The sequence below is a fragment of the Athene noctua genome, chromosome 14 (assembly GCF_965140245.1).
Source record: "Athene noctua chromosome 14, bAthNoc1.hap1.1, whole genome shotgun sequence".
NCBI lineage: Eukaryota > Metazoa > Chordata > Aves > Strigiformes > Strigidae > Athene > Athene noctua.
The window spans coordinates 1,571,863-1,599,434 of record NC_134050.1 but is presented as its reverse complement, the minus strand read 5'-3'; the positions used below and the strand labels follow the sequence as shown (position 1 = coordinate 1,599,434).

General features: G+C 42.1%; 1 protein-coding gene across 1 annotated transcript; it reads left to right on the top strand.

The window, feature by feature from the left end:
* The first annotated feature begins 388 nt into the window (after positions 1-388).
* Positions 389-25,940, top strand: DKK3 (dickkopf Wnt signaling pathway inhibitor 3). Its single transcript, XM_074918251.1, has 7 exons — positions 389-621; positions 2,630-2,767; positions 3,283-3,366; positions 20,496-20,588; positions 22,622-22,766; positions 24,159-24,315; positions 25,556-25,940. Exons 1-7 carry the CDS (start codon positions 430-432, stop codon positions 25,797-25,799), a joined length of 1,053 nt encoding a protein of 350 aa, XP_074774352.1. The 5' UTR covers positions 389-429; the 3' UTR covers positions 25,800-25,940.
* The last annotated feature ends 1,632 nt before the right edge of the window (positions 25,941-27,572 follow it).

Sequence of the window (27,572 nt, the reverse complement as noted above, 5' to 3'; positions counted from 1 at the left end):
GGTGCTGGCCAGCCAGATGTGGAATGTGCCATCTCTTAGCGACCTGGCTGATCCTCGGGGCTGAAAACATCTTTTGCAAACCTTGGCTGAGGACTGGGAAGCAGAATACACAACGGAGATGTCAAGCAGCTCCCACCATCCTCTTCGCATTAAACCTGTTCAAAAAACGAACGGCAGGACGGTCCCAGGTCTGGAGGGGAAAGGCGCTCCGCTCCTCCGCGGAGCATCCCTCCTCACCCCCCCGCCTCTCCGTCCTTCCCGCGCTGCCGCCCTCAGGCCCAGGGCCGCGGGCTCCAGGGGGGCTGCGGGGGCCGGGCCGGGCCGGCGGGGGCCGGCGGGAGGCTGCGGAGCCGCCCGCCGCCGCCCCGCCCACCCCCGCGCCGCCAGCCCGCACGGCCGAGGGGCAGCGGCGGGAGCGGCGCCACCGGGATGCGTTGGGGAGCGGGAGCGGGGCCGGGGCGGCGATGGCGGCTGCTGGCGGCCCTGCTGGGGGCCCTGTGCTGCGCCGCGGCGGGCGGCGGCGGCGGGCGGCGGCGAGCCGCCAGCCTGGGCGAGATGCTGCGGGAGGTGGAGGCGCTTATGGAGGACACGCAGCACAAGCTGCGCAACGCCGTGCAAGAGGTGAGGGGGGCGGCCCGGGGGGACCCCGCGGCGCCGGGGGGTCTGCGGGGATCCTCCCTCCCCCTCGGCCGGGCCGCACCTGCGGCACCCCCGCGCGGCGCGAGCCTCTTCCCGCCTTCGCCCACCGCCGCCTCCCCGCGCGCCGCCTGAGGGGCCGCCGCGCCGATCCCGCCGCCCTCCCTCCGCGGGGGGGCAGCCCTGGGGGGGTGCTGCCCTCTGGGGGTGCTGCCCTCTGGGGGGTGCTGCCCTCTGGGGGTGCTGCCCTCTGGGGGTGCTGCTCTGGGGGGTGCTGCTCTGGGGGGTGCTGCCCTCTGGGGGGTGCTGCCCTCTGGGGGTGCTGCCCTCTGGGGGTGCAGCTCAGGGGGTGTGCTGCCCTCTGGGGGGTGCTGCCCTCTGGGGGTGCTGCCCTCTGGGGGGTGCTGCCCTCTGGGGGGTGCTGCCCTCTGGGGGTGCAGCTCAGGGGGTGTGCTGCCCTCTGGGGGGTGCTGCCCTCGGGGGGGGTCGCGGCGCGGGGGGGGCGCCGGAAGGCCGCCTGGTGCCGCGGTGCGGGCAGATGGCGAGGCAGGAATGGGGGCAAACCGCCCGCCTGCTCCCCGAAGTGAGGAAATAACTGCACGTGGCAAGGGGGGGGGCGAGGAGTTACCTCATCGTCTGCGTGCGGCGGGGACTGAGGCGCAGGAGGTTACCCCCACGCAGGAGACAAAGGTGTAAGACAGCCCTGAAAACGCGTGCGGAGGAGCGGCTCACTCTTGGTGTAACTCCGCGTCCGGATGTCCCGTTGCTTGCCCACAATCGCACAGGGCCTCTTTGGAAGCCAGGAACAGTCTAGACCCCGAGCTATTGTCTCCTCTCGCTATCAAAAGACCTTGTTCCTGCAACCCCTTACTTCTCCTTCATGATAAGAACCTTCCTTCCAAGTTCTCTTTTCCTCTCATTCCAAAGTACGTAGTCCAAAAAAGCCTCTTACTGACAACCCACTGAGAAAACAGACCTTTGTTTACTATAATTAGATAATTTCCAAACTTTTACTGTGATCTGGACGGTTCCTGAAATCCACCTCTGTCATCCACTTCACTTAGACTGCAAACACATTGAGACAAACCATTTTTTTAAGTATTCTTCACAATGCTGAAAATAGGCTTTGTTATAAATAAGGATGTAGTCAAAACTTCTGCCTGTTTTAGCCTTCCTATTATCAGTTCTGGATTGAGGAACGGTCCGTAAAGAGGACAAAATGTGGATTGTCCGAGCTGCGTCTTAGCAGACAAATGCTTTACATGTGAAAAGGCTTGCAGCTGTCATTTAAAATAAACAGACACACCATAAAAAGAACTTTTATCTTGGGAAAAATCCTGTTGTTCAGCCTGGCTGAACTTGTGGCCTCTTAGCTCTGTGAACAGCAGTTGCAAATAACGAAGGGACACACTTACTCGGGGTTTGTGGTGTTTACAATGGCCTTTTGCTGAGCTTACTGTGTGTTCGGATTCAGAGAGCGCTCCTGCGTTGAGTCTTCATCTGTCAAACAGAGGGAACTGAAACAGAGAATGAGATTCTGGATGTGGGTACGCTGCTCTATAGAACTGCTTCAGATCACTCCAAGGGGCTGTGGCTATGACTCTCTCCTGCCAGAATAGTTTCTTTGTCAGATGCAAGTCTGTCTTAAGTGTTTAGTGATTTTCTGGGAAAAATAGAAAGCTGGGCTCTTGACTGGCATCAGCCTGTGCAGATACCAAATTGTCACTAGTCTTTGCACACTTTTTCTTCACGGGGACTGATTTTGGCTCAAACAGTCCAGAGCTCAAGGGTTTGTCTCCCCACTGCTTTTCTAGTCTGTTACAAGAGCTGCTGTGGTCACTGGAACAGCTGAGTACGCATTCCCACACAGGGGGATCTGTACCAGCAGCACCACGTAATGAAACGGTGTTACTGAGGGCTCCACAAGAAGTGCTGGTTGTTCTCTTTTGTCTAATTGTTGCTAATTTTCAGTTGGTTTATTTAAATTTGGCAGATGGAAGCTGAAGAGGAAGGGGCAAAAAAACTGTCGGAAGTAAACTTTGAAAACTTACCTCCCAACTACCATAATGAGTCCAACACGGAAACCAGAATTGGTAATAAAACTGTTCAGACTCATCAAGAAATTGATAAGGTATGAGAAAACGTGCAGCAAACTGCTGGTTCCTATGCAACCTTCTCTTCAAAAATAAAACCAATTTTGCCCATTTTCTGGAGACATAAGATAATTTGGAGAGTAAACTTCCCCAATGATAATTACTTTGGGTTTTTATTGTATCTCATTTGCTTGCCTATTCGCTGTGTAGGGGCATATGTCATAAAAGGTTAATGTGAAATAAGAGTTTATTTTGAAAAAAGTGCAGGCTAAAAATAGAGCACAGGTACAGCTATTACATGGGTCATCAAAGAATGACCATCTCCTGCTCAGCTGGCTTCATTGCAGTGACGTTTTAAATAGATAAGGGGTAGCTTTGTCATTGCTTTTTCCCCCCAGATTAGGATTTTATATGAGTGACAGCAAAATGGGAAAAAAAAAAGAAAAAAAAGGAGGGAGTAGGGGTGAGTTAATTACTGCAGAATGTAGGATTGAGAGTAACTAAAGACTAATAAAAAACAGTCTGATATTTTGTTCTTCTTTTGCCATATCAGGTTACAGATAACAAAACTGGATCGACTGTTTTTTCTGAGACAGTTATTACATCTATAAAAGACGGAGAAAACAAAAGAAATCATGTAAGTGAACACGTGTTTTTCATTTTGAAAATTAAACAGATACTTGGGGTTCATGATGCAGAAGAAGATGAGCTAGTTCATCTAGCAGAATTTCTGAGTTCTTTAAAACACACAAAACCATTAGGGGTAAGCAGTCAAAAGTGGGTTTATTTTTTAACTTAGGAGTATTATATTATGAATTGGAAGCAGAGTTTCAATGTTGTGGTTAACTCGATCTGAATATTCAGTTTGCCTGTCAAATGTAAATGTTGTACTCAAATAGCAAAGACAGTTACACAGCCCTTTCCAATGAGTGTGAATAAACCCTTAGTATAACAGTGCTTCATGTATGTCCACTCAGTGCTTTTGGGTGTCATTAAAAAATTGGTTTATAGACTTCGAAAACTAGAAAATCAACCTCAAATTGTCTATTGTGAAGGAGTCTGTGGAACAATATATGATTCTATTTGCTTTTCAGCTAACCTAGTGATGTCACTTTGGGGAGGGGGAGGAGGGCGGGACAATAAATCCCCCTGCCCCCTGGAAATATGGTTGTTTAAGATTCCCAAAGAAGTTTAAAAGATCAAGAATATCCTTCACCTGAGAAGTCCCATGAGAAATTTGGCACGTACCGCTACTCAGAACAACCACTGGGTTTTCTTCAGTTACAGTCTTACCAAAATGGACTTGTTAATGCTCTTAACTAAGACAGGACTTGCTGGTGTTTCCTCTAATAGCTGGGTTCACCTGGCTAATCGTTTGTGGTTTAATCTAGTTTAACATGCCCTCGCTTTTTTTAGAGTAACTTTTCGCCAGTTCTTTCACAGAAGAAGCTCTTTAACTATTTTATAAAACATTAAAAAAAGAAAAAATTGTGGCAGTACTTCCTATTTTTAATGGGCATAAAACCTGAAATTAGTGCATCTTTTCTGCTATTATCCTCTAACTAAGTTTTCCCCCTTTCAACTCATATTTTTATACTGCTACTAGAGTTTGAGAATGGCAAATAGAAAAGTTGCTTATGTATGCAGTATTTCTTTCTTTTTTTAAACTATTTTGCAAATCTTGAAGTGGTAAGCCAAGGAACAAAATAAATTGCAACTATGCTAAGCTGCAGCTTGGTTTTATAAAAGTGTTAACATATTCCATAATGCTTTTTAATAATGAGATATGTGTAGTGAAGGCAATCCATGTTTTTTTTTTTCACGCAAATATGGTCATCATCTTCAAACCCAGTGTACAAAGGCAAACTTTTCAACCTTCTTAGCACTGGGACACAACACTGGTGTTATTTCATAATGTATTTGGCTTGTTTGTGGTGTCTGATCATTCTTCACAGCTATAAAAAATATTTTTAAGTCAGCTTTCACCAACGATCATACCAAGTTCCTTATAAAGCTTCATATATCAAGTGACATTGTATTTTCCTTACAGGAAGGTTGTCTCCCTTAACGAGCCAGTGCTGCATCCAGAACCAATACTGTTACTAGTCTTCCAGCTAAAGAATTTGAGGGCCGAATACAAATTTTTGTCAACCTTCATGGTGGCAGTCTTTATTCAGTTATGAAGTAAGCATAATCAGAACTGATCATGTTAACTATTAATCATGTAAATCCTGGGGTGCCTTGTTCATCAACATCCTTACTGCAGCAGCTACTGAAACAAAACTACATTTGTTAATGTTTATTTCCCCTCTCACACTCACTTTGAACTTTCAGCATGCCCATGGTACAAACACCTTATTTAGAGGTTGCCAAGTTAGAGAAAAAGCTAAATGGGAAAAGCAACCAACAGACATATTTGGTTGTTACTTAAGGAGAGCGGGCAAACACACATATATTAATTTGACCCAGAGATGTCTAGCAGAAATAAATCTGAAAATACTTGAAAACTTTAAACGTTAAGGCGGAATATGAATTATTTGGGGTACTACAAGGGTGAAGAACTATTGTAGGAGTAATGGCATGAGATTGAGAATTGGAAAATTTGGATTACAGCAAGAAAAATGTTACAGCAGGATCTCTCCTGCCAAGGTGAGGTCTACCAAGTGGAAGAAAAATTTTGTCCAAATTAAAAAGCACTGTTGCTTAGATTTGTAAACTTAAGACAAAAGTACTGGGAAAATGAGTTGTAGAAAACTGCACTGCCCCCTTAGGTCATTTTTACATACATAAATTCTCATACTCAGAGTGTGATGTGACTTTGTGGGATGTCCAAGTCACTTCCCAGGCTGCAGGCCTCACAGACCACTGGATGGGGGAAGAGCAGTTCTGCTTCTTTGCTGCTTATTTTAAATGTTAGCCACAAAGTAATACATGTATACGTTTTATATTCTCCAGGCAGTTAAAAATGGAAACCTTTTGAAATCTGTTTGGAGATGATCTCAGTGAATCTAACTACAGCTAGTATATGCTGTTCTGTAACACACATCCTTCATACCCACCAGCGATTCATCCTGCTGTGCAGTATAACGCAACAAAGAGGGTTGTGTAATTGTAGCTGTAAATGTTGACAGTCATTGCAGAAGGGCAATACTGACATTTTGTTCTGGGATGGAGAATTTGGTAGCAGAGGCTGTAGGGAGCCAGCCACTGGGAACAGGACCTCTGTTCTGATGCTACTCCTGTAGCCTTCAGATTGGTGCCTCTTTAGAGCAGCACTTTTGTTTTTATTTTCAGTCTGCAAAGTAAAAGAAATAGGCACATGCTGTCACACAAGCTTATGCTTGTAGGGAAACTGCTGAAAACTAAACCTCTTCACTTTACAGGCTTCCCTTATAAATGTTTAGGATTCCCACAGCTCCTGTACTTTAGGTACAAAATTGGGTGGTAAATACAAGAATTCATCAAACACCTTTGCAAACCACCTGCTCTGAGATGTAAACTCTATAGAATTTATGACTGCAGTGATTAGTAATAACTGAAACCCTACAACCCTCAGTTCACGTTTATTCTCTGGGCCGAGTTAAAAGCCACTGAAATCACTGAAAGTTTTTCCAGTGACATTTTTCTGTTTTGAGACACAGTGCAAAAGCCTCACAGGGAGGTAAAGAAGTGTCTTATGAGGGGTCTGCCTTACAATAATAAATCCATATACTGGCTGGAATGAAATTTGGCGCTGGAGAAGTAGCTTCATGGAAAAATAAGTTGTGACTGCTTTTTAAATCACAGTGCCTGTGCCCCTCCTATGTCCTCCTGCAAACAGGTACGTATGCGCTTACATATAGTGCATATAAATATATATATATGAGTATATACACATACATGTAGTGCAGATACACTATTGCAGAAACTTAAGGTATAATCTTACACACACGGTTTTCCCTCTCAGACGGTATTTCTCCTTGGCTTTGCATCACACAAGTTTTCTCTTTAGACTCTTCTTTGTTACTGAATGGCTCACGTGACAGTATTTGGATGGCCAGAAGACTATCAGTATTTTAAGTCTCCAGAAGAGGAATCGGGCTGCTTGCCATTTCTGGCAATGCAACCCAGTTCTTCAGAGGTGCTGCATTATTTGGAGGCGCCATTTGCATTCCCAGACTAACATTCACTTTCTCAGATGTCAGTGAGGACTGACAGGCACCAGCATAGATGTTAGGCTTTGATCCAACAGTCCTGTATCTTTAAAGAGGTTGAATATGGGCAAGAGGTAGCTGGATGTGCATGGTTTTATGTCTGTGCAGCGATTTACATCCACTTGCTTCTGGGTTTCAGGCTAAAATACTCTATAATTTACTTCTCTGGGGAACGCTGGTTAGTTTGCAAATTAATTATTTCCAGTAGTAAGCTCAAGTATAAAACACAGATAAAGCAACAGCACTCTTTATTACCATATGAAAATCAAAATCCTTTCTAGTGTGTTGACTAGTCCTATTTCAATTCTGATACATTAGCCTAACCAATGAAAAGCAAGCATGAAAAATAAAAGGAAACAAAGTTGGTACTGGTAAGATTTGCTGCATAAAGATTAGTTGCATTTCTTCTCAGTTGTGTTCAGAGTAGTATTTTCTGTAAGCTCTCCCTTCTAATTCAGAGCTAGTGTACCTAAGATTTTTTTCTTGTCTGTATTAATTTGATAAATAGAAATTGCAACAGCTTATTTTTAGCAAGTTTGGCTTTCTTTTTCTCTAACTTAAATAGAAGTACATCTGGTTGCTTTCAATTCTTTTTCTTGAAAGAGATTTATAAAGATGGTAATATTTAGGGACAGTGTCATGCGTTTCTCATTTGGCTTTGGCGCGATGCAAACCTTTCCTTTCTTTTGCCTGCCCTTGATGGCAGAGACTCTTGAGGGCATGACTGCGACCTCATTGGTTACACAAGTACATGCCAGAGTTTCTTTGTGGGAGAGCAGGGAGAGGTGCCTTCAGTGTGATTCTATGCCAGGTGCTTGCTCTTTCTCTGGAGAGGTGGCTGTGTGCTTGTAATCACACATGTATTTGGCACCCACCTTCTGCAGATACAGCAGCTGGTTAACAAGTAATTTCAAACACTCTCAGGTCCTTAGGGGAGAGGGCCTGTGATACCAGGCCTTTATTTCCATGGTTAGAGGCTGATGTTTGGGTCTCTGCAGCTTTGTGAAGGGAGGACTGTACCACTGTGGAGAAGCTGATGGGGCAGTCAGGTCACTTGTTTATCTGTAGAGATAGAATGCATAGCATCCCCATTATAATGGCCTTATTTAAAGCATTTTTCAGCCTTTATCTTTAGTCTCACAGTAAAAGAGTAAAGAGAAAGAAAATGGTAGAAGAATTAAACATTAATCTCTGGGGTTCTATTTCCCCCTTTTCTAGAGAATAATCTATTTTAAATGGCTAAGCTGTAGCACTTCATAACCAAGCTTCCACTTCTCTGCACATAGACAGAACTGCTGAAGTAAGTGCTTGATTCTTATTCAAGTAACTTTTATATGATTTCACTGAGCATGTTCTCAGCCACACATACTGGAGTCGCTGTCTTTGAGATTCATACTGCTCCATAAGCAGCAAATGCTTCTTAGTGATCCAAAAGCTATTAAGAGATTTAATTTAGCTAAAGGATGATAGGATGGCCTTATTGTCAGTCACCGTGTATCTCTAAACCCAACATTTTTACTGGTCATCTGATGTTCACTGGACTATAGCCAAAAAAAATCTGAACGTTAGCCTCAATGAATGGAAAAGTCTGTCGTAAAGAGTTTGAAAAACATGTGTTGCCTCTGATCCTGCATGAAAAAACTTGTTTGAGGAAGAAAGTGGGATATCTCTGTAACTGCCAGCTGAGGTGTGTGTCATACAGCCAGTGTCCACAGCTTTGTTTCCTGAACTTAGTCCAATCTGAGTTGGCTTGTTTCCTCAGAGAGAATGCTGTATAAAAAGTTACAGAACCACGCAGAGAATCAAATGGATAGTGTGTACAAACATAAGATGGTTTTGTAATACTATAGTGCTGCAATGGCCATGATGTGGAGAAAAGTGAGACTGCAGTTTCCATGGACTCAGATACCGTGCTTGGTGACCCTGAACAAACAAGCTGGTGTAAACAGCTGCTAGACCTTATCAGAGGGAAGAGATGCAAGGTGCCTTTTGCTGAGAGGTGAGGCGAACCAGGCAGGTGTTTCAGCTGAAAACACAACCACCAAAGGTCAGAGAACACAGATCATTATCACACTCTGTTTTTTTGGTCTTAAATAGTGGCTTTGATTTACAGGCAAATAACTGATGCAATAGCAAAGGGGTTATGGCTAATTAAAGGTGTCAAATCCTGCTCTCGTTTGGAGCGGGAGTCAGTGGAAATCCGAAGTAATTTAAATAACTTTAGTAAATTTACTTTGCTAGTAATGAAAACAAAATTTAAAGAGTGACTAGGATTTCTTTTGTAGTTCCTATTGGTCTAGCTGAGTGTAAAGTGTTTTTTTTTCTGTCAAGTTAGACAGACAAAACTGTGTAGTACTAACAGGTATTCTGAAAGTAACACTCCTCATTAGCAATTCAGGTCTATGTCTGTGTTTAGAATTGTTCAAAAATTTGCCAGATCATCATGTGCTATAGTGTGGTATTTCTATTCCAGTTAAAATCCAAAGAAAAAGAATATTTCTGTGCAAACTCAAGTTGGCTGAAGAACTGCCTCGCCATTTTTATCTGTCTGGAATTTTACCCTTTGAGTAGCTAAATACTGAAGAGAGAAAGATTTTCTTGGAATACATTTCTCCTCATCAAAAATAAGTATTACTGTAACACAGTAACAGTGCCTAAAATTGATTCAGTGTTCTAGGTGAGGGTTAGTAAAAACACAACAGTAACCACTAAGGTGGTCTCCAGAAGGCTACAAACCAGCTCTCTCTTCTCTGAGAGAGTCAGTGCCCACCCACTGCTTCATCAGTGTCCATCTGAGAGCCATGCACCACTTGTAAATCTTACAGCACTCTTTTTAGTTGTGGAAGTAAATTCTGGCTTGTCTGAAACTTTTCATCTGTGGGGGGGAGGTATGCATCATGTTCAGTTACCTGCTTCTTCCTGTAAATCAAAGAGCAGTTGTTCACCTTTTCCCTGGTTATAGTTCAGTCTTCTCACACATAACACACCGAGTTTAGGGAACCAAGGCTGTCCAGATGTCTTTTACAGATCATGTCCAAGCTGTAGGGAGATTTAAAAACAAATCACCATGAATGCTTTTACTTTCTGCCTCTACTAGATATACATATTTATCCTAAGAGAAATTAGGGTTTTTTTATCTTCTCTGTAAGGCAACAGATACAGTCAGGAAAGTGAATCTTTTATGTGGGCTGGTGACAATTCTGTGATCTACTGACAGCTGTTAAGAGATCATAGTATGGACTGTCTTTAAGACAGCAGTGAAAGTTCATCAGCAATGTTTCTTTCCTCTGGTCAAACCCATGTAGCAAAATTAATCACATGAAAGGAAAAGCTGTAAGTCAAAAGAGAAATTTTTTCCACTGCTTTGATTACATGGTTTAATCCACTGGCTCCAGCAGATGCTTATTTGAGATTGTAGCTGAAACCATATTATCTAATTAAGCAGTAAGCTTTAGCTGGTAGGGGAACAACAATAGCAAAGGCTTTAGGAAATACAGGCTACAGTACTGGATGTAAAACAAATGGTTTTTTATTTTTTATTTACATCCGTTACATTCTTAGAATGATTGAGATACAAATGAGTGGATTACATCTGCGGCTGGTTTACATCTGTACTGTCATATGGAAGGTGCCAGAATGGTACCAATTCACCATGGCTGGGAGGTTGGCCCAGTAACACATAGTTCCATAGATGATGAGCCTAAGCCTTCTCTAACCTTTTCTTGGACTGTAGGAGGGGTAGATTCATCAAAATCAGTAGAACGACACTGATTTTACACCAGTGAGTAGGAGGAGACAGAATGAGCATGATCTGTGATCACTTGCCCTTCTGTGCAATTGTTTATGGTCAGGAAGATGTGTGAGATGCTAATAGTCCACCTCGATAGTGTGCTGTGCTATGATTTACATAGGTCAAGTATGAAAATGGAATGATGCAGTCTGTTTCTGTTTAGTTCTGTTTCATCAAAGATTTGGCAAATGTGAGTTTTAAAAAAAAGCACTGTAGAATGGTGACTTCAAATGTATTCCCTTGAGGAATGCATTTCTGTGTCAGCTGCGTAAGTCTCACTTTGTCCTTCCTCACATCTGATCCAAAAGCAGCGTTTTGGCATCTTTTGCTGAGCGAGTGGCTGCCGGGGCTTCTGAGGGGCTGAGCCCCTGATAGCTAGCGCTGAGGATCCTGCACCAGTGAATACATCAGCTGTCAAACGGCAGTTGTTCACCACGGCAGCTTATAGAGGGAAGCCCCTTCCAACTTTTCTACCTGTCTCTTGATTTTTACCTTAATAACAATGCCACTTCTCCCTTCCAATTAGTGATACATCGTAACATAGCAAAATTGCTAAAAAGAGATACAGGGTGGGGTGGGAGTTTTGGATTTGTTGTTATTCTGTCTGGAAATTACTTGGAGCCTGCTCTGTGAATTTGTATCACATGAGGAATCCCTCAAACTTGTTCTCTTAGAAAGTCCACTCATCCCAGGGGGAGGAAGAAGCATTTCACGGCATGTAGAGAGGCTGATGTCATGGTGTCAGGCAAAGGGGAACCTTACTGGTCTTCCTGTGTCCAGTGTATTTCATAGCCATCAGCAAGGGAAAGTTTTGGTCCCCTAGTAGGTGTTTGTCTTGGACTTCATACATAGTAAAAATCTGTAATACATTCACATTCATATGTTAGTATTTTTGGAAGGACATAAAGAGTATGCTGAAGACCCTTTTTAATTTCTTCTTCATTGGAGTTTGTTTAGGGAACGGAATTAATATTCATGAATAGTCAACATTTCATGTTGTTGATATCCTCTAGACACATGATTTCAGACAGAGAATTAAATCAAGGGGAAAAAAAAGGCTCTATTTTAATCCCAACAAATGCCCCAAAGAGGAGGTCTGGAAGGCAGCATCTGGCAAAAAGGCAACATCTACCACCCAGATACCTACTCAGTCTCTGGGCAGACATTCCTCTCATGTTCTCAGAATCCTCAAGTGCTGGAGACAATTTATTCCAATGCTTTTCTTATGCTCACTCTAAAGTCTCAATTGCTGTAATTTAAACCCCTTCTTCTTCCATCTACAGCTCATGGAAAATAAATTATTCCCTTTCCTCTACAGTAACAAGTCTCCCACACTTTCAACTCTGCTATACGCAAAATCCATTGTAGGTGAATCCTCACCCATGTATTTCTGTTCTAGTAGTATTATCTTTGGCTGACACCTTAAACACAGTAAATAAGACTGTTGAAACTGTAACTACCAAACCAGTATATGATAAAAGAACAAAGCACATAAGAATCAGGGTTTGAAATAAGTTCTGTGAGGGATTGGGCACAGGTACGTGTCTTACTCTCAGTGTGCTGCTCTTAATTGAGTGATTAAGGTTAGCCAGAAGTTATTAAGTACAGAAATCTTGTTTTCAACTGGTTTTGGACAGCTGTTTTACATCCTTGCTGTGTACAGCTACTCCTCTGTGTTGTTTTGTTTTTATAAATTTTCAAAATTTACATAGTTTGGTAGTGAATCATGGAAACTTTGTAGCTGCCAATTGCAGAAAGAAGAGACGCCTGCATTAAAATTCACCCCCTGGGCAGGCCATTACATGAAAGCTGTATCTTTATATGATTACTGGTTACTTAGAAATGGCACTTTAGAGCTTTGTAGCACAGTTTTACAGTGTTTCTGTAACTGTTACTGTATCTCAAGGCATATAGAATAAAACTCAAGATCTTCTAGACCACAAGGTTTTAGACACATCTTCTGGTTATCAAAGGTTGAAGAATTTTTGTTCTTCAATTAATAGATCCACAGATAGATTTATTTCTCTATTAAGACAAAATTGATGCAAAACCATTAGAAAAACTTCATTTATAAACATGCATCAGTATTTTGATCTCCTTTGGTAATCTCATACTATGTGAAAAAGCTTTTCTTAACATGGAGCAATTAATCATGGAGCACATGGCTATTGGTTTGGGGTCTCAGGTTGCCTTACTTCAGAATATTCCTTCTCTAATTATGGATATACAAGATTATAGACTCTGTGGGTATTTAGAAAACAATGGACTGAGTGTATAACATGGCACCAAGTTTTCAGAAGGCCTAAGGGAAGATTTCATTGTCAGAATTTCTACCATCCTGTTCTGCCTACAGTACACCTGACAAAAGGAGAAAAGAGAAGTTTCATGTCATAACCTGTCCTGCCTGCTCTAGGGAAAATGTGTGGGATGAGACGAGACTTCTGCTACTGCAGGCAGTCACTGCAGTGTGTAGCCCTACACAGATATCTGTATGTGTGCATGTGCAGATATATACACAGACCTTTGCTCCTATAGTAGTTCAATAGCTCTTAGTTTCCAGACTAAGTTAATTACCTGTCAGATGATAATTTGTGGGGTTTTTCTCCCAAATTTGAACAGTTATTCCAGTGTTTCTCCTCTGATACCATTGCAAAATGGACTGAAATAAGTATTTTGCACAGTGTTTCCTACCCAGGAGCATTTGCAGAGGCTATAGTCTTGCCAGGATCAAATGATTATATTGCTTACTGAGAGAAAGTGGGGGTGAGGGAAGAAAATAAAGTGACTGCTTCTGCAGAGTGACCTGCTGTGAAATTACTACCTGACATACAGAGATTTTGACCATGAATGAGCAGAACATGATCTGATAGAGCATCTAGGCATAATTTTTCTCATTATCCTGAGGCATTTGTCAGGAATCTTATTTTTTGCTTTTGTGTGTAATTTTTTTCTTCACTGAAGTCTCAGTTCCTTGAAGCTGTGACTAATATGACATTTTATTTATTTCTTTTTTGGCCTGGAACATTAATTGCGTAAGGGTCTTATCAGCGAGGGGATCACTGTATTTGTGGTGAGAATAAGCAGATGGTGTAGAAAGGGGGAATTCTCCCACTAGCTTTGGTGGCAGGCAGTTTGAGTGACTAGAACCTGCCTCAGCTAATTCCCCAGGCTTTTTGACAGCATATTAAGGCTAATGTAGCTCTGTTGCTTTTGGTACCTGAAGCCAAGCTCACGTGCCTTTGAGCCATCTTTGGTTACATCATGCAGACACACTTTGCATTCATTCAGATTGCATCATGTGGAGAGCCAGAGAGAAGTTTTTCCAATTAAAATGTTTCTGTTTTCTTGACAGGGGAAAAGGAAATGGGTGAGATTAGTTCTGTGGAGAAGTTCAAGACAAAACTGAGGGAGTCATTTGTATTTTCTTACTTATTAGTTTTGAGCTCAGAAGTCACATTCCTGTTGAACAGCCAGACAAATAGCTGACTTTCCACATGGCACTGGGATGTGACTAATACCATAGTTTGCAACTCACATGTCTGCTCTTTTTGGTATGTCTTTTTTTAACAGTAGTCCTTATTTTTATGAGTGCTCTGTACTTGGCAGGACTGCAGTAAGAGGTTTGCTCTGCTGGAAAGTATTATAGAGGTTTTGAGGTATTTCAAGGCAAATTAATTCATATCTTATTAAAGACAAATGCATTATGTGCCCTGTCTAGACAACTAAGAGATTAGGAACTGGAACACTATACTGCAATTCAAACTATGGTAGTAATTTCCATAAAACAATATTTCATTCTATGTAATTCTGCCGTTTTTCTAATACATGTAGTACATGTAGGATATAAAACAGTTTTTGTGGGTTTATTTCCTTGCTACTCAGCAGTTTTTGCCATCTGCTGCAGTAATGGAGACCAGCCCTAGGTGAAATGGTTTGTAGAAATTAAAACAAAACCTAGAAGGGGATATGTAAACACAGAAGTAAATATTAACTCTTAAAAGTGTAATTGCTAAGAAATGTCAGTTTGAACATGTGGCTCTGCTAGAGCACTTCAGCTGTGGATGGAATTGTCATTGTCTCACAGATACAGTTGGGTGAGCTCTGGAATACTGGGCACGGATCTGTAGCTGCCATTTACGGAGGTTACCATTGAGTTGTACTTGAGTTACAGGGTTTTGAAAAGGAAATTTCTTCAAATCAGGAGCTTTTAAGAAACACGTAAAGGGGCTTTTTGTTCAGAGAAGCTTTTGAAGCACTGTCCCAGCAGACTGAGAGGTGACCCCATCCATGCGTTTCCAAGGTTGTTGCTAAGAATCAGTTTCTAATTGTTTCCCCAACTGCTTCTGTAGCATTTGCTTCCTATGTTGTGTACCTGCTGACAAAATTTCCTTACCTCTCTGAAATCGGTGAATTTTGCCTCCATACTTCATGGCTTGTGAACTTGAAATCCATAGAGGATTAGGAATGAGCACTTTGGAATGGCTGTTTGGGCTTACAGCTGTACAGACAGTGCCAAGGCAAAAAAAACCCCAAAACCCAAAAAAATCCTGCCTCTCCTTCAGCTGTTAGGCAGTTTCAGAAGGTTTGTAGTCACAAACTGCAGCTGGATCAGAATAAGCCAGCAAACTGGGCCATACAGCTTACACAGGGAGGGGGAAAGGGGTTCTCCTATTTGAATCCCACCTACTGTTCTCATGTGAGAGCAGTCAGTGGCTTTGGCAGACAAAGGTGACTGAGTTTGTCCACTACAGCTGCCCCTTACCCATTGTGACATTTTCTGTTCCATATGCTCCCCCTGCTCCCTTAGTGTTCACTGTCTGGCTTTGGTAGATGTATTAATCGCCATCGAAAAGCTGTATATAAAATCATCAACGCTGCCTTCCTCTGCTTTCTTGGGTTCTAAGCTAAAGTGTAAAGAGCCCAGAAGGAAAGGAAAGCTCATTCCAGACAGTCATTGCCTGTCTCTGACAAATATTGGCTGAAGATATGAATAGTGAAAGGAGAGTTTTGTTTAAAGTTATCTTTGAAGAAGGACTTTTTGAGAAAGTGTGAGATATGATGAGTGTGAGTGGGAAGAGGGAATAAACAAATCAAATGTCAACTTTGAATTTAAAACCAATGATTCCATTTTGAAAATCAGAATAGACTTGAGCATATTTTCGAGTCTACACTTAGGATGTTAATTAGGAAAAAAGGGGAAAAAGAGCAAAGCAAAATAAACATCATTTCAGTACGTACTATATCACCAGCAAAACAGTATTAAAAATATTACCATAGTGAGGTACAGAAACCTGATGAGCCCTGCAAATGAAGTGGCTTTCTATGTGAAGGTAGGTTAACTCTGGCCTTGTAGCTTTGCCTTCATAACGTGAAACTGAGAAATTCTTTGCTTCTGCCTCTTTATCCTTAGTGTGTTATATGGGCAGAGGATAACGTGGTCCAGACCACAGCTGGCTACACTCCCCCAGTCAAGCCCAGTCTGCCAGAACAGGCCACAGCACTTCCTCAGACACAGGCTTGCTACTGGCTGCAGCGTGAGGATTGTCGAATCACCCTGAAAGCAAGCTTTTTTCTTCTGTGCCTTGCCACGTCTATAAACATTCAGTCAGGAGGAAAGTACTCTTATCAAAACCTGTTACACCAGTTCTGACCTGTACACTCCTGCACCACCTTGCACCCAGGCATCTGTTTCAGATTTCTGGTAGTCATGGTACTACCATACTTCCCTTTCACTAGCATCAGTCACTTTTTAATTTTTATTCTCAAGTGTCGAGACTAACCATTCTTTAGGAGAGCAAACAATAGCTTGGCATAATCTGCGAAAGGCAAGAAAATTGAAGTTTCTTTCAGCAGCAGTTGTTTTAGGGTCTTAAAATACAGGGAAACTTTTCTGCAAGTTTCAGTGTTTTGTTGTGTTGGTTTTTTTTTTTCCTGTTGGTTTTGGAACAGATCCTAACCCCCCAAATTACTTTCAGGTGTTGCAGGATATTCACTTCAGAGTACAATATTATAATAAGAGCCCACAGGATGCTGAGTCTGTACCTACAGGTACATAGTGTGCTCTTCTCCATCCTGGCTTCTGTTTATGAGTCCTAGAATACCCATGAATAAATAGACAATCCTGCTTTCACACTGCATTATTCTTTAGCACTTTTCAAACAGCATACTCCTTTGCTGCTATGTTAAATTAACCGGTATAACATCATAATGGATTTCAGAGAGATGTACAATCATTAAAAATGTAGCTAATGCTGTCTTTAAGCTATCTGCTCAACTTGCATGCTCTGCTGCATGTCAGAAGCCAGCACCCTCTCTCCTCAGTGTTGCTCTTTCAAAGACAAAATATTCTGAGAAATTATTTACTTTGCAGAATTCCAGAAGAAAACAGATTGTTCAGAATGCATTGCAGCTGATGATGATGATGTTTAGGTTTGTTCCTTGTCCAGCAACTGTTCATGTCTCAAGGTAGCCTGATTAGAAAAGGTCTGTAGCCTGATTCAGGGAAAAAAATAAAAGAGAAAAAAAGATAAACAGTTACACATCTGCATATATAAACATTACTGAGTTCTGCACTGATGATGGATTATAATACCTGGGTGAAGGAAGTTGGTTTGGAGTGTTGGCATAAAATTCCACTGAGAGCATATGAAAGGAAGCTTTTTCCATGCCAGGAAAGAAATCTATGAAGGGATTTTTTTCCCCAGCTGAACACCCTCATAAAACTGGAAGTCTGAACTGGTGAGACACAATTCAGTAAGAGGGGAAAGAAGTTTTTTTGGCGGGGGCCTCATTAGTGCAAGAGAAAGCAGTGACTGGAGAACTGCAACTTTGGTGTTAGGTGGGTTTAGACTAGAGAGTTATTCCATGAGCTTAAAAATGATTATGGCAAGATTTCTCCTCTGTGGAAAGAGACAGTTGGAAAAACTGACTACACTGAGACCTGGCTGTTTGCCTGAAAGTGGATGGAACAGGAATGAAACAGTATAGTTTATTCTGAGTATGGTTTATGCAGAGGGATTCATCAAAGAAGCTGACAAAGCTACAGACAGAAAATTGGCCAGAAAGAGCATGGCTGCTGAAGAGAAGTGGCTGACTTCTAACTCGGAACCACAAAACCTCAAACATACTATATAACATTTGGATTTTGCCCCACCTGATTATGTAGCAACACAACAGCAAACAAGCAGAACACACACTGTTCTGGAATAATGAAGCTGCAAAAACATTATGATAATTTATAGCAGCCTAGATCAGGTGATAGTGATGTCTTAAACCAGCTGAAATGAGTGCTTCTTAAGTATAAACATATAACCTGAATATCGAGTCATTGACCTGAAAAGAGTCAGGCCCTAGACTATGTTTGGCTTCTGTTCTGTGTTCTGGGTAATCAAACTGTTTGAAAACATCTCCAATGGCCAAAATGGGTAACTTAGACACGGCATTCCTCTTCACACGGAGCAGCCTTGTCTCACCCAGGACAAGCAGCTCCCATTAGGTTTGATCTGAAGACAGTATAGCTGTCAGTATAGTGTATATACTGTATGTATAGCATACATATGTGTGTATATAGGTGTTTCTATAGTATATATACTGTCAGCTGACAGTACAGTTGATTTGAAGACAGTATAGCTGTTTTACAGTGTAATCTTTTCCTCTTTCAGTGATTAGAGTAATTTAAGAACTTACTTAAACTTCTTGCTGAGCTAATTTTCATCCCAGCTGAAACACAAAAACCAGCTGGGATGGGGTGAAAGAAGTCAGCAGTTCGGGGAGACGTGATCTAAAAAAGCAGAAATAGAAAATTAAACACTTAGTGGAAACTTTGAATAAAGGTTGCACAGATGACAGTTGATCTGCTCGAGCAAGTGAGATTAATATGTGCCAAAGAGCAGTCAACTAGTTTCTTCACAGAATTCAGGGATTTTTGTATAATTCCTTTTTCTTGTTCTTTTTTGTTTAAGTTGACTAATAGCAAAAAGATATCATCAACCTTATGATGGTACAAACCAATGATGGAGTACAAGCGACACAGAAAGCTGCCATGAGTTATTCTTTTGTTGACTAGATTGTTTCCAGCCTGGAGAAAACCATTCTGGAGAACAGGTTAATCACTCAGTTTTTAAGAGGTAACCATTACATGGAAAGAGAGAACACCCCCTCCCTGTGAACCAGGCACTTCAGGGGTACACAAACATACACACTTACTCTCTGTGTTAGAGTCTGTCGTCCCTGCCATACCTGCAGAGTGGCATTTTGGGAAGAATTTCTGACCGGTTTGTACGTTCACCCTGTGCAGCATGAAGGAGGGGTGAGCCATCTCCAGCACAGTGCTTGTAGAGCCTCCGGGTGACGAAGCGTCAGTCTGCGTTTGTGATTCCGATGGGAACTCAGGTGTCCTGCTCACATGAACATTTTTGTTAAGGCCATGAAAGGATTCCAGGTTTGAAAAGCTAACCGTGCTCAAGCACCTTGCTAGCTTGAGGCCTACTCTAGTGTCTTAGCTGGCTAGCAAAGGCTGATGCATCAGGGAACTGTGAGGCTTTTCTTTCCATAGGATGTATGTGGCTCTTCAGTATTTGTCAATCTTAAATTAGTACTCAAACCTGTCTGCTGAGCACTGCTGCAGCAAACAGAGTGGGAGGAAACACTGGGTTTGTTATGTGCATTTCGAAGGCATGTGATGTGGAAATCATGTTCTTCGACAGACTAGAACATTACTAAATGTAAATTAACTCCATTGACAGCAGGGAAATGCCAGAGGAATAATGTCAGCTGAGAATCCGCTCCTGCATATTTTGCAGTATTCAAAGTAAAGATTTAAAATTTACCTGTGAAGGTATTTAGACATTTGCAGCTGTGGGCTTGCAGGTGAGGGGCTATGGCGATAGGTACATGGGAGGCACAGCATCAGCCCAGAAAAGGAAATCAGAGGGGGTATGGCTACTGCTTCCCAGAAGTACCAGCTCTGAGGTAGTGCTGCTGTTGCCATAAAGTGCCAGAAATGTTTAACGTTACCAGTCCTGTGGAAAGCAGCACTGCATTTTTCAGAGGAGAAGCTGTTGGCTGACAAAAATGCTCAGGCACCACAAAGATGCTTTCAAGAAGAATTTGCCTGGCCCTTGCGAAGGGGAGCAGAGGAGCAGTTACAAGGAAAAGGGGCCACATTTCTCTTCTCCCTTAGGACTGTCCTTGCTGGCTTAGGGGGCTAACGGTGCTGTGGAGTTTCTGAGGTCAGCACTAATGTTGCTGAGGAAGGGTAGGGAGGACAGCATAAATCTACCTGGCCTGGGATGAAGAAAGCTGTTGCAGAAGGGTGTCCCACAGAGTGTAAAGCTGTTCTTGGCAGCTGCAGCTGCTGTAGTGTAGCCTCTTCCCTTTGGTCTCACCCCCCATCTGAAAAAACAGTCAACAAGTAATGAATTGCAATTGTGCTGGAATACAAGTAGAACAGATTTAATACAAATGTCTTCAGCACCGCCCCCCCCCCCCCCCCCGAAAACCCACCCAACCCCCTTGTAGAATAAGTTAATTTATTTTCTTGGGGTTGCTGTTATTAATACTTACACCAGAAGTGAAGCCACCTAACACTTTGAGGCCACAATATTTAGATATTCCAGGGAGACAGCACTGTTCTGTTGCAGGACTGTGGTATGAAGAGCCGAAGCAAGCTTTTTTCCTTGGTTCCCAAATAAGAAATGTAATCAACCAAGACCTTCTGGTATTTCAAGAAGAGGTATGGATTCCTGTCACAGTGGCAAATAACACTTTTATCCTTTTCTTCAGGAGTGTATCATTGATGAAGACTGTGAAACGGGGAAATACTGCCAGTTCTCCACTTTTGAATACAAGTGTGAGCTCTGTAAAACCCAGCGTACAGTAAGTCCCAAATGAGATGCGCTTGTATGTGGTCCTCGGAAACTCAGTGTGTAAGTTATTGTTGCTAATGTCAGCAAGTCAAAATTGATAGACAACACGACGCAGAGCTTTCTGCATGAGGTTCAAAAATGGATGTGTAGAATGCCTTGGGTTGTTTTATTTCTGCCTGTTAACACAACTAAGCTTTAAGGTTTCTGTTCTTATGCTCTTTAAAACGTGCACTCCACTCCTCCTGACTGCAGCGTGAGGCGTTAGGTGGCCTAAGGACAGCGTAAGCTAACACACTGTAAGTTGCCAGTGGAACGGGCAGAGAGGAAATACTGTGCCAGCTCTGCAGGCTCAGCTGACAGTTGGTCATTTCCAGCTCTGGATTCACAAAGAGAATTGCAGTGGCCCGTGTTCTTGCCTTCACTAACAACTTGTACAGTGCTGTAGTGCAATTGTTACTGCCAGTGATCATCTTACACAGATCATTTACATTATTTGAATCTGAACCTCAGGAAGCAGTAAATTCCTGTCTTTTGAGCTAAAAGGTAAATGTTGTTGGTAGTAGCTGTAGTTAGATTATGGTTAGACAGGTGCCTGAGAAGTTCAGGCTTTTTCTGTGGTGAAAATCCAGTTTACGAGCAGTATGCCAAAAGAGGCCTTTTATCTGACTGTCCCTTTTCATCTAGGTTCTGCTGATGGCCTCCTGTGAAACAGATTCATTCCTTAAAATATTTGCAGACAGTTAAGTCTACAAGCAAGCAAACCTTGCTGTAAAGTCATGTAATCAATAGGATTATTATAAACTAAAACCAAAACAGGCTGTTCCTGAAATGATTTAAATACTTGATAACTTCAGGGAGCTCTGTTGCCTTCAGTGGATTGAATGCTTGTTTAAACACAAGTCCTGAACATATGCTCAAGTGTTATTAAGAAAGCTTATTATTCATATTTTCAAAAATGTTAAACTGATAATTTTTCATGTTAACATGGATTAAAAATCAAGATTATAATGACCTGACCCCACCACCACCCCTTTTCTTTGCAGTCCTCAGTAGAACATTCGTAGAATAAAGTAAGTAAAAATTGGGTCCTAGCTACACTCCTGTTTTAAAGTGAGCTTCGACTGAAGATGGTGTGATCAATTCTCTGACCTAGGACCCCCACAGTTAAATATTTTTCTTTTTAATTATCAGGTCTTAATAGTGCTAGCATAGTCCTCCTTCTTGCCCTGTGTTAAGCACTTCCTGTGAGATCCACTGGAAAAGAAACTCTGATTTTGTATGGCTGCCCAGAGAGGGCTTTACACAGACAAAAGAAAGCCGTTAAAACGCTGACCTACCAGGAATCCTTAAGATGTTAATCAAACTGCCTAAAAAAAGAAAGTGTGACACACCACTTTTATTAGGTTGATTTATTAGGTGTGTATAGTTGAAGCACTGGGGCAGTTGTCATACAAAGCTATCTTTAGCTAGAGACTTGCATTTCTGATTTGCAAAGAGCTTTTATTCAAAGAGATTTTTTTCACAGATTCTTGATTACAAATGAGGTCTGGTTCTTATTACAACTGAAAATGGGACTTCAGGAAGACTTTTTTGCTTTGCTCTTTAAAAGCAATGCTTCTGAACTAATTGTAAATTCCTGAATGCATTTAACAATAGAAAAAAAAATCAGTAATGTTTTCCATTGATTTTTAAATTTCTTTTTCCTTGATTGTAAAAGGCCACCCTGAAATCCACGTTACACTGTCGGATGTCTGGCTGCTGATGGATTTTGATGTAAATGCTGCGATAAGAATTCAGGGTTTGTAAGATTGACAGCAGTACAGAAGGAGTGCTGTTACTCTGCTGTGGAGGTTTGTGTCTGGCAAATAGTTGAAGCTGAGAATCTAAGCAGTTCTGTTTAAACAGGGGGAGTATGACATGCATGCATTTAAAGCACATACATGCAGTTGTCTTCAGGACCAGGGTCTAATTCTGTGTGTAGCCATCCGTTGCTGTATGCAGTTAGTGCTGGTGACAGTCGTCATGTGCTTTCCCATTTGCAAGCACTGCTCACGGGATGTTGAATGCTGTGGAGACCAGCTTTGCGTTTGGGGTGAGTGCAGGAAATCCACTTCAAAAGGAGAGAACGGCACCATTTGTGAGAATCAACACGACTGCAACCCTGGAATGTGCTGTGCTTTTCAGAAAGGTACAGAGGTTTTGCTTTTTCTCTTATTCATGTTACAATACAGGAGCATTAGGATTTAGCTCTTTTGCCCAGGTGAAGTGGTTAGATCTCTACAGAATCGATAGGACATTCTCCCTTTGCATGTAGAGCACACTGTTAACTTCATTATAAAACTTTAATAGAATTAGGAGTGAGAAGCAGTCTGATAGGGGTGGACAATAGTGAAAAAAAGGCCTGTTGCATGCTAGAGATGAGATCAGCATGAGAAGCAAAAAAAAATCTATTGTTTCTAAAGGAGAGTCTTGGATATTTAAAAGTAGTAGAGTTCTGTGTCAAATTTTCACCTAATAGAGCAAGAATAAGAGAACTAAAAATGTCCAAAATAAATTGAGATTACTGAAAGTGGCTTTTCTTTCATATCAGCAAGCAGACTATCAGACTGCAGATGCATTTCATACTCTGAGTTTTATAGGCTATGCAATACTGACCAGACAGCCAAGATACGTAGAGGAATGATGTTCCAGATTATGTTGTCAGTCCACATGGGAATGTGAACCTTGATTTACCAAGATATCAGGCTTGAAAGCAGTCCCGAATCCTGCCTGGTCAGGCCCCAGCTTCTTCTACTGTCTTACACCTGCTAGTTCCTCACAGCTGTTATCATAGTTCACCTTAATTTTGCAGTGACAGGATACACTTCCACCCACCTTTCTGCACCAGGTAGGTTTTACCTGGCTCTTGCTGTGAGCAAGAAGTGACCTTGTACCTTCACTGATAGTTGGGCTGCCTCTCCTGGGCCAGCCTGCTGGGGGGATCAGCCTGCTGGGGCACTCCTGGAAAACAAAGGAGAAAGCTCAAACACTTGCCCAGCTTGGCCTTGCCAAGCCCCAAATGCCATCAGACAGCTTTACCTATTGTAGAACTACTGTAAGAAATGAAATGGCTGAGTAGTTCTTGTAACCTCATTATTTAAGTCTCTGAACGTTGCTCTGTATTTGAAATCTCTGCAAAGACACAGAAGAAACAGCAAAAATAACAGTTCTAAAATAGAGATATTTCTCTATTCAGATGTTAAACCATTAATGCTATGCATTGCGAAGGATTCACTGTAGTGTTAGTTTTCTTGCTTTGAGAATAGTCTCTCAGATCTCCAAGGGAGGGAGCTGTGCAGTACTGCTCTACTGACAGTAGTCTCTTCATGAAGAAGCAGGAGTTGACCTTGCTTATTAAACATAAACTTCAACTCTTACTCCCACCCAGTAGAAAGAACATTATGTATGGCACCCTAATATGTAAGGGGACTTAAGTGGTCAAGTCTGTCTTTTTGTATCTTGCGTGTAGACATAAAGATTATGTCATGAGTTTAGCAGAAGTTAACGACTTCTCACACCATTAATTTACTCTGGCATGCAGAACTCCTGTTTCCTGTGTGCACTCCATTACCTGAGGAAGGGGAACCCTGCCATGATCCTTCAAACCAACTTCTCAACCTGATCACCTGGGAACTGGAACCCGATGGGGTACTAGAGCGATGCCCCTGTGCAAGTGGCTTGATCTGCCAACCTCAGAGGTAAAGATCAAAACTGGGCAAGCAAACTGCTTGAAATTTTAGAGGGGTCTCTTCCTGTGGCAAGCAGATACAGAGCCTGCAGATTCTGCTGCACTATAAAGCACCTTGTCAGCTTTTCTCAGCAGTAGCATGGAAGCTTTCTCCAATTTACTGCTTTGTCCCACACAGATGTCCCTGAGATTGGCAACACCTTAATCCAGTGTGAATTAAGCTGGTGGCTGGTACTGCTTTTTAATCGGTCAGAAAGTACTAACAGCTGAGATGTATGTAGAGAATTCAGTTGGAATGATACAGCTCCTGTCCACCAACTTTCTGTGTTAGATTGGGCTCCTGTTAGGAGTTTTGCTTGCTTTCATACGCAAGTACATTAAAGACATTTTAAATACATGCAGTAAGTATAAACAGGCCTGTTCCTGTGCTACTGATCAGCTTTACAGAAGATCACTTCTATTCCAAGAAAAGATACCTTTGCTTGCACTTAGCTTCAAACCTGAGAAGCCAGTTTCCCTACCACTGACTCAAGCTCTGCTGTTCAGACTTGAAACACCTTGTACTGTGCAGACTTCTTCAGTATCGTTGAGTTTTGTGGAAGAGGAAGCAGGCTGACTCTGTATTTCTGCTAGAAGCTAAAGCTTCTAACATATCACGCCTTTAATCGTTCTTTAAAAGGACAGTATTTGCATCATCAGCAATGTCACTGGGAGAAAGCGAGGTCATTTCAGTTTTGAACTAAAAGCATTTTAGAAAACCCAACTGAAGCTCCTTTTCAAAATAAAGACAGCTATTACACTGTCCTATTTAGAACCAGATATATAATGCTCACAGCTTTCTCAACTCTATAGCTTGATGGCAAACAACTTCTTTCTGCATTCCTTTTAAGCTGGAGTATCCTATTTCTTAACTTGGTGTTATGACATGGAGAGAAAGGACTCATCACCATGAGTACCTGTAGGTAGAAGGGCGAGGTTGTGCTGAGGTCCACTGCCATCTTGTGTCCCAGTATCAAACTTTTTGCTATTAGGATCTTTATTCTAGCTCTGTATATGGAAGCCTTGTCTTTAACTCCCCAGCTGTCAAGCATGTAAAAACCAGAAGTTTATCAAGTCAGCTGTGGTAGATCTGACAGTATTATACATTTAACGTGCTTTCGTGTTGGGAAGGCAGGAAGAATTTTATTAAGGAGCTAGCAAAAGAACATGAAAAGATGTACTTTATGACCAGATGTGTCTCTTTCCAACAGCCACAGCACTACATCTGTGTGTGAACTGTCTGCCAATGAGACCAGGAATAACGAAAAAGAAGATCCCTTGATCATGGATGAGATGCCATTTCTCAGCTTGATACCCAGAGATATTCTTTCTGATTACGAAGAGAGCAGTGTCATTCAGGAAGTGCGTCAAGAATTAGAAAGTCTGGAGGACAAAGCAGGTTTGAAGCCTGAGCCTGACTCAGCTCAGGACCTGTTTTTGGGAGATGAAATCTAAAGTCCAAACACCACACAGTTTCGTTAGTTATTTCTAGAAATTTTTGTCTAGTGTCTTGCTTATATAAACCCTAAACACATACTGCTGGATAGAAGTGCAATAAACAAGGTCTCCAGTGAGCATCCTTTTCTGTGCACCACACCTGCATGTTCAAATTGCTGCTGAATTCCTTCAATCCCTGGACCAAACCTTTTGTCAAAGACAAATATATCAGTGTTTCTTCTGCATTAGAACTTTCCCCTTGTACATCACTTATCTATACTTGTACTCATTAAAAAATACACATAAGCATAAATAATCTTATTAGTGACTGTAGAAGTGACTTTGAAGTACGTATGTTTAGAATCGCTCTTTTTTCTAGGGTAAGAACCATCTACTTTGGACTGGTTTAGTCACTGATTTTAAGCAATTTTTAAAATTTTATTTAGAAAATATAATCAGTGAAACTGTAACATAAAAATTCTAGGTGTCACGCACCCCCACCACACCCACCCTGTGAAAGCACAGAACAGATAAAGGATGCTCACCTGCTTAGCTGGATATACCCAGAGCTGCTTCCCAGCTGGGCCCGAGGGATGGCACCTGTCCTGCAGCACCCTTCAGGGTAACCAGAACCGGTGGGCCATAGCTAGAGCATCCCTTGAGTTCTACACTTCCATTTACAAGGGTTGTTGGCCTCCCCCACTCCGTGAGGAACATACTATCAAGACAAGCCTACCACATTTTCCACACGAACACCAAATCGCATGCACGCTTAGGTGTGTGTAACACACTGGTTTCTATATGGAACTTTCAGCTTGGCTGTTCAGGGGTCTGTCTCCCAAGGGCAAGGCGTATCCCAGCTGACTGGGGTGAGTACAAAGAATACAGATTCTCTGTTGTGGTCTGAATATATAAAGTATCCATGTATAGAACAGTGCAGTTGCAAGGCTGTGCCTAAGCTAGAGCCAAATACAGTGCCAGCTTCACGGCAGCACTCTGCACTACATGAACGTACCTTCCTGGGTAACGTCAACTAAAGGATCTGTTGACTCTACTCCACCATCACTTACACTTTTTGAGATGGAGGCAGCGAACATAAATTCATTAGTCCAGTTTAGCAGTAAGACAACCTAAATAGCTTCTTGCATGTAGAGACCTATGCTCCCTACTTGTTTCCAGTACATGCAGAGAAAACTCTTTGAGAAGTGGTTTGTGCTTTTAATACACTTCATAGGTGTAAATGTGTTACAAAACGTGATCGTCACTGCCATCATAACAGGTCACTGATTTTAGCAATCAATAGCAAGCTAAGAGTAAAATCTGACCCACCAAACCCCCAGCTCCCAGCAGTTTAATACAATGGCTATTCTGCTGTTAATGGTTTTGGGGTACAGATTTCACCCTGTTACTGCACATGGTAAAAAGTGACAAGAAGCTCCAGCCAAGTAACTTTTCATGAAGCTTCTTCCCAAAAAATCCCTACTTGCTTATGTCCGATTTGGAACAGCAGAGCACCAATAACCTAACAAGAGCCGCTACAAGACTGAGCCTCTATCCTGCAAGTCCTTCACCATTTCTGGTCCATGAAATCTTTTCAACAAATTCCTTAGGTACCAGAATTAATGCTATTAACCATTATCATCATGAATAGGAAGGAAGTTTCATCAGAACAGTCTTTAGTTTAAGAATTTATTTCTACCACCAATTCTCACACCGACACATGCACACATACATATGCTGAGTCCACTGAATTCACCTTTCCATCCCTAGTAAAATTACTGTGCTTTAGAG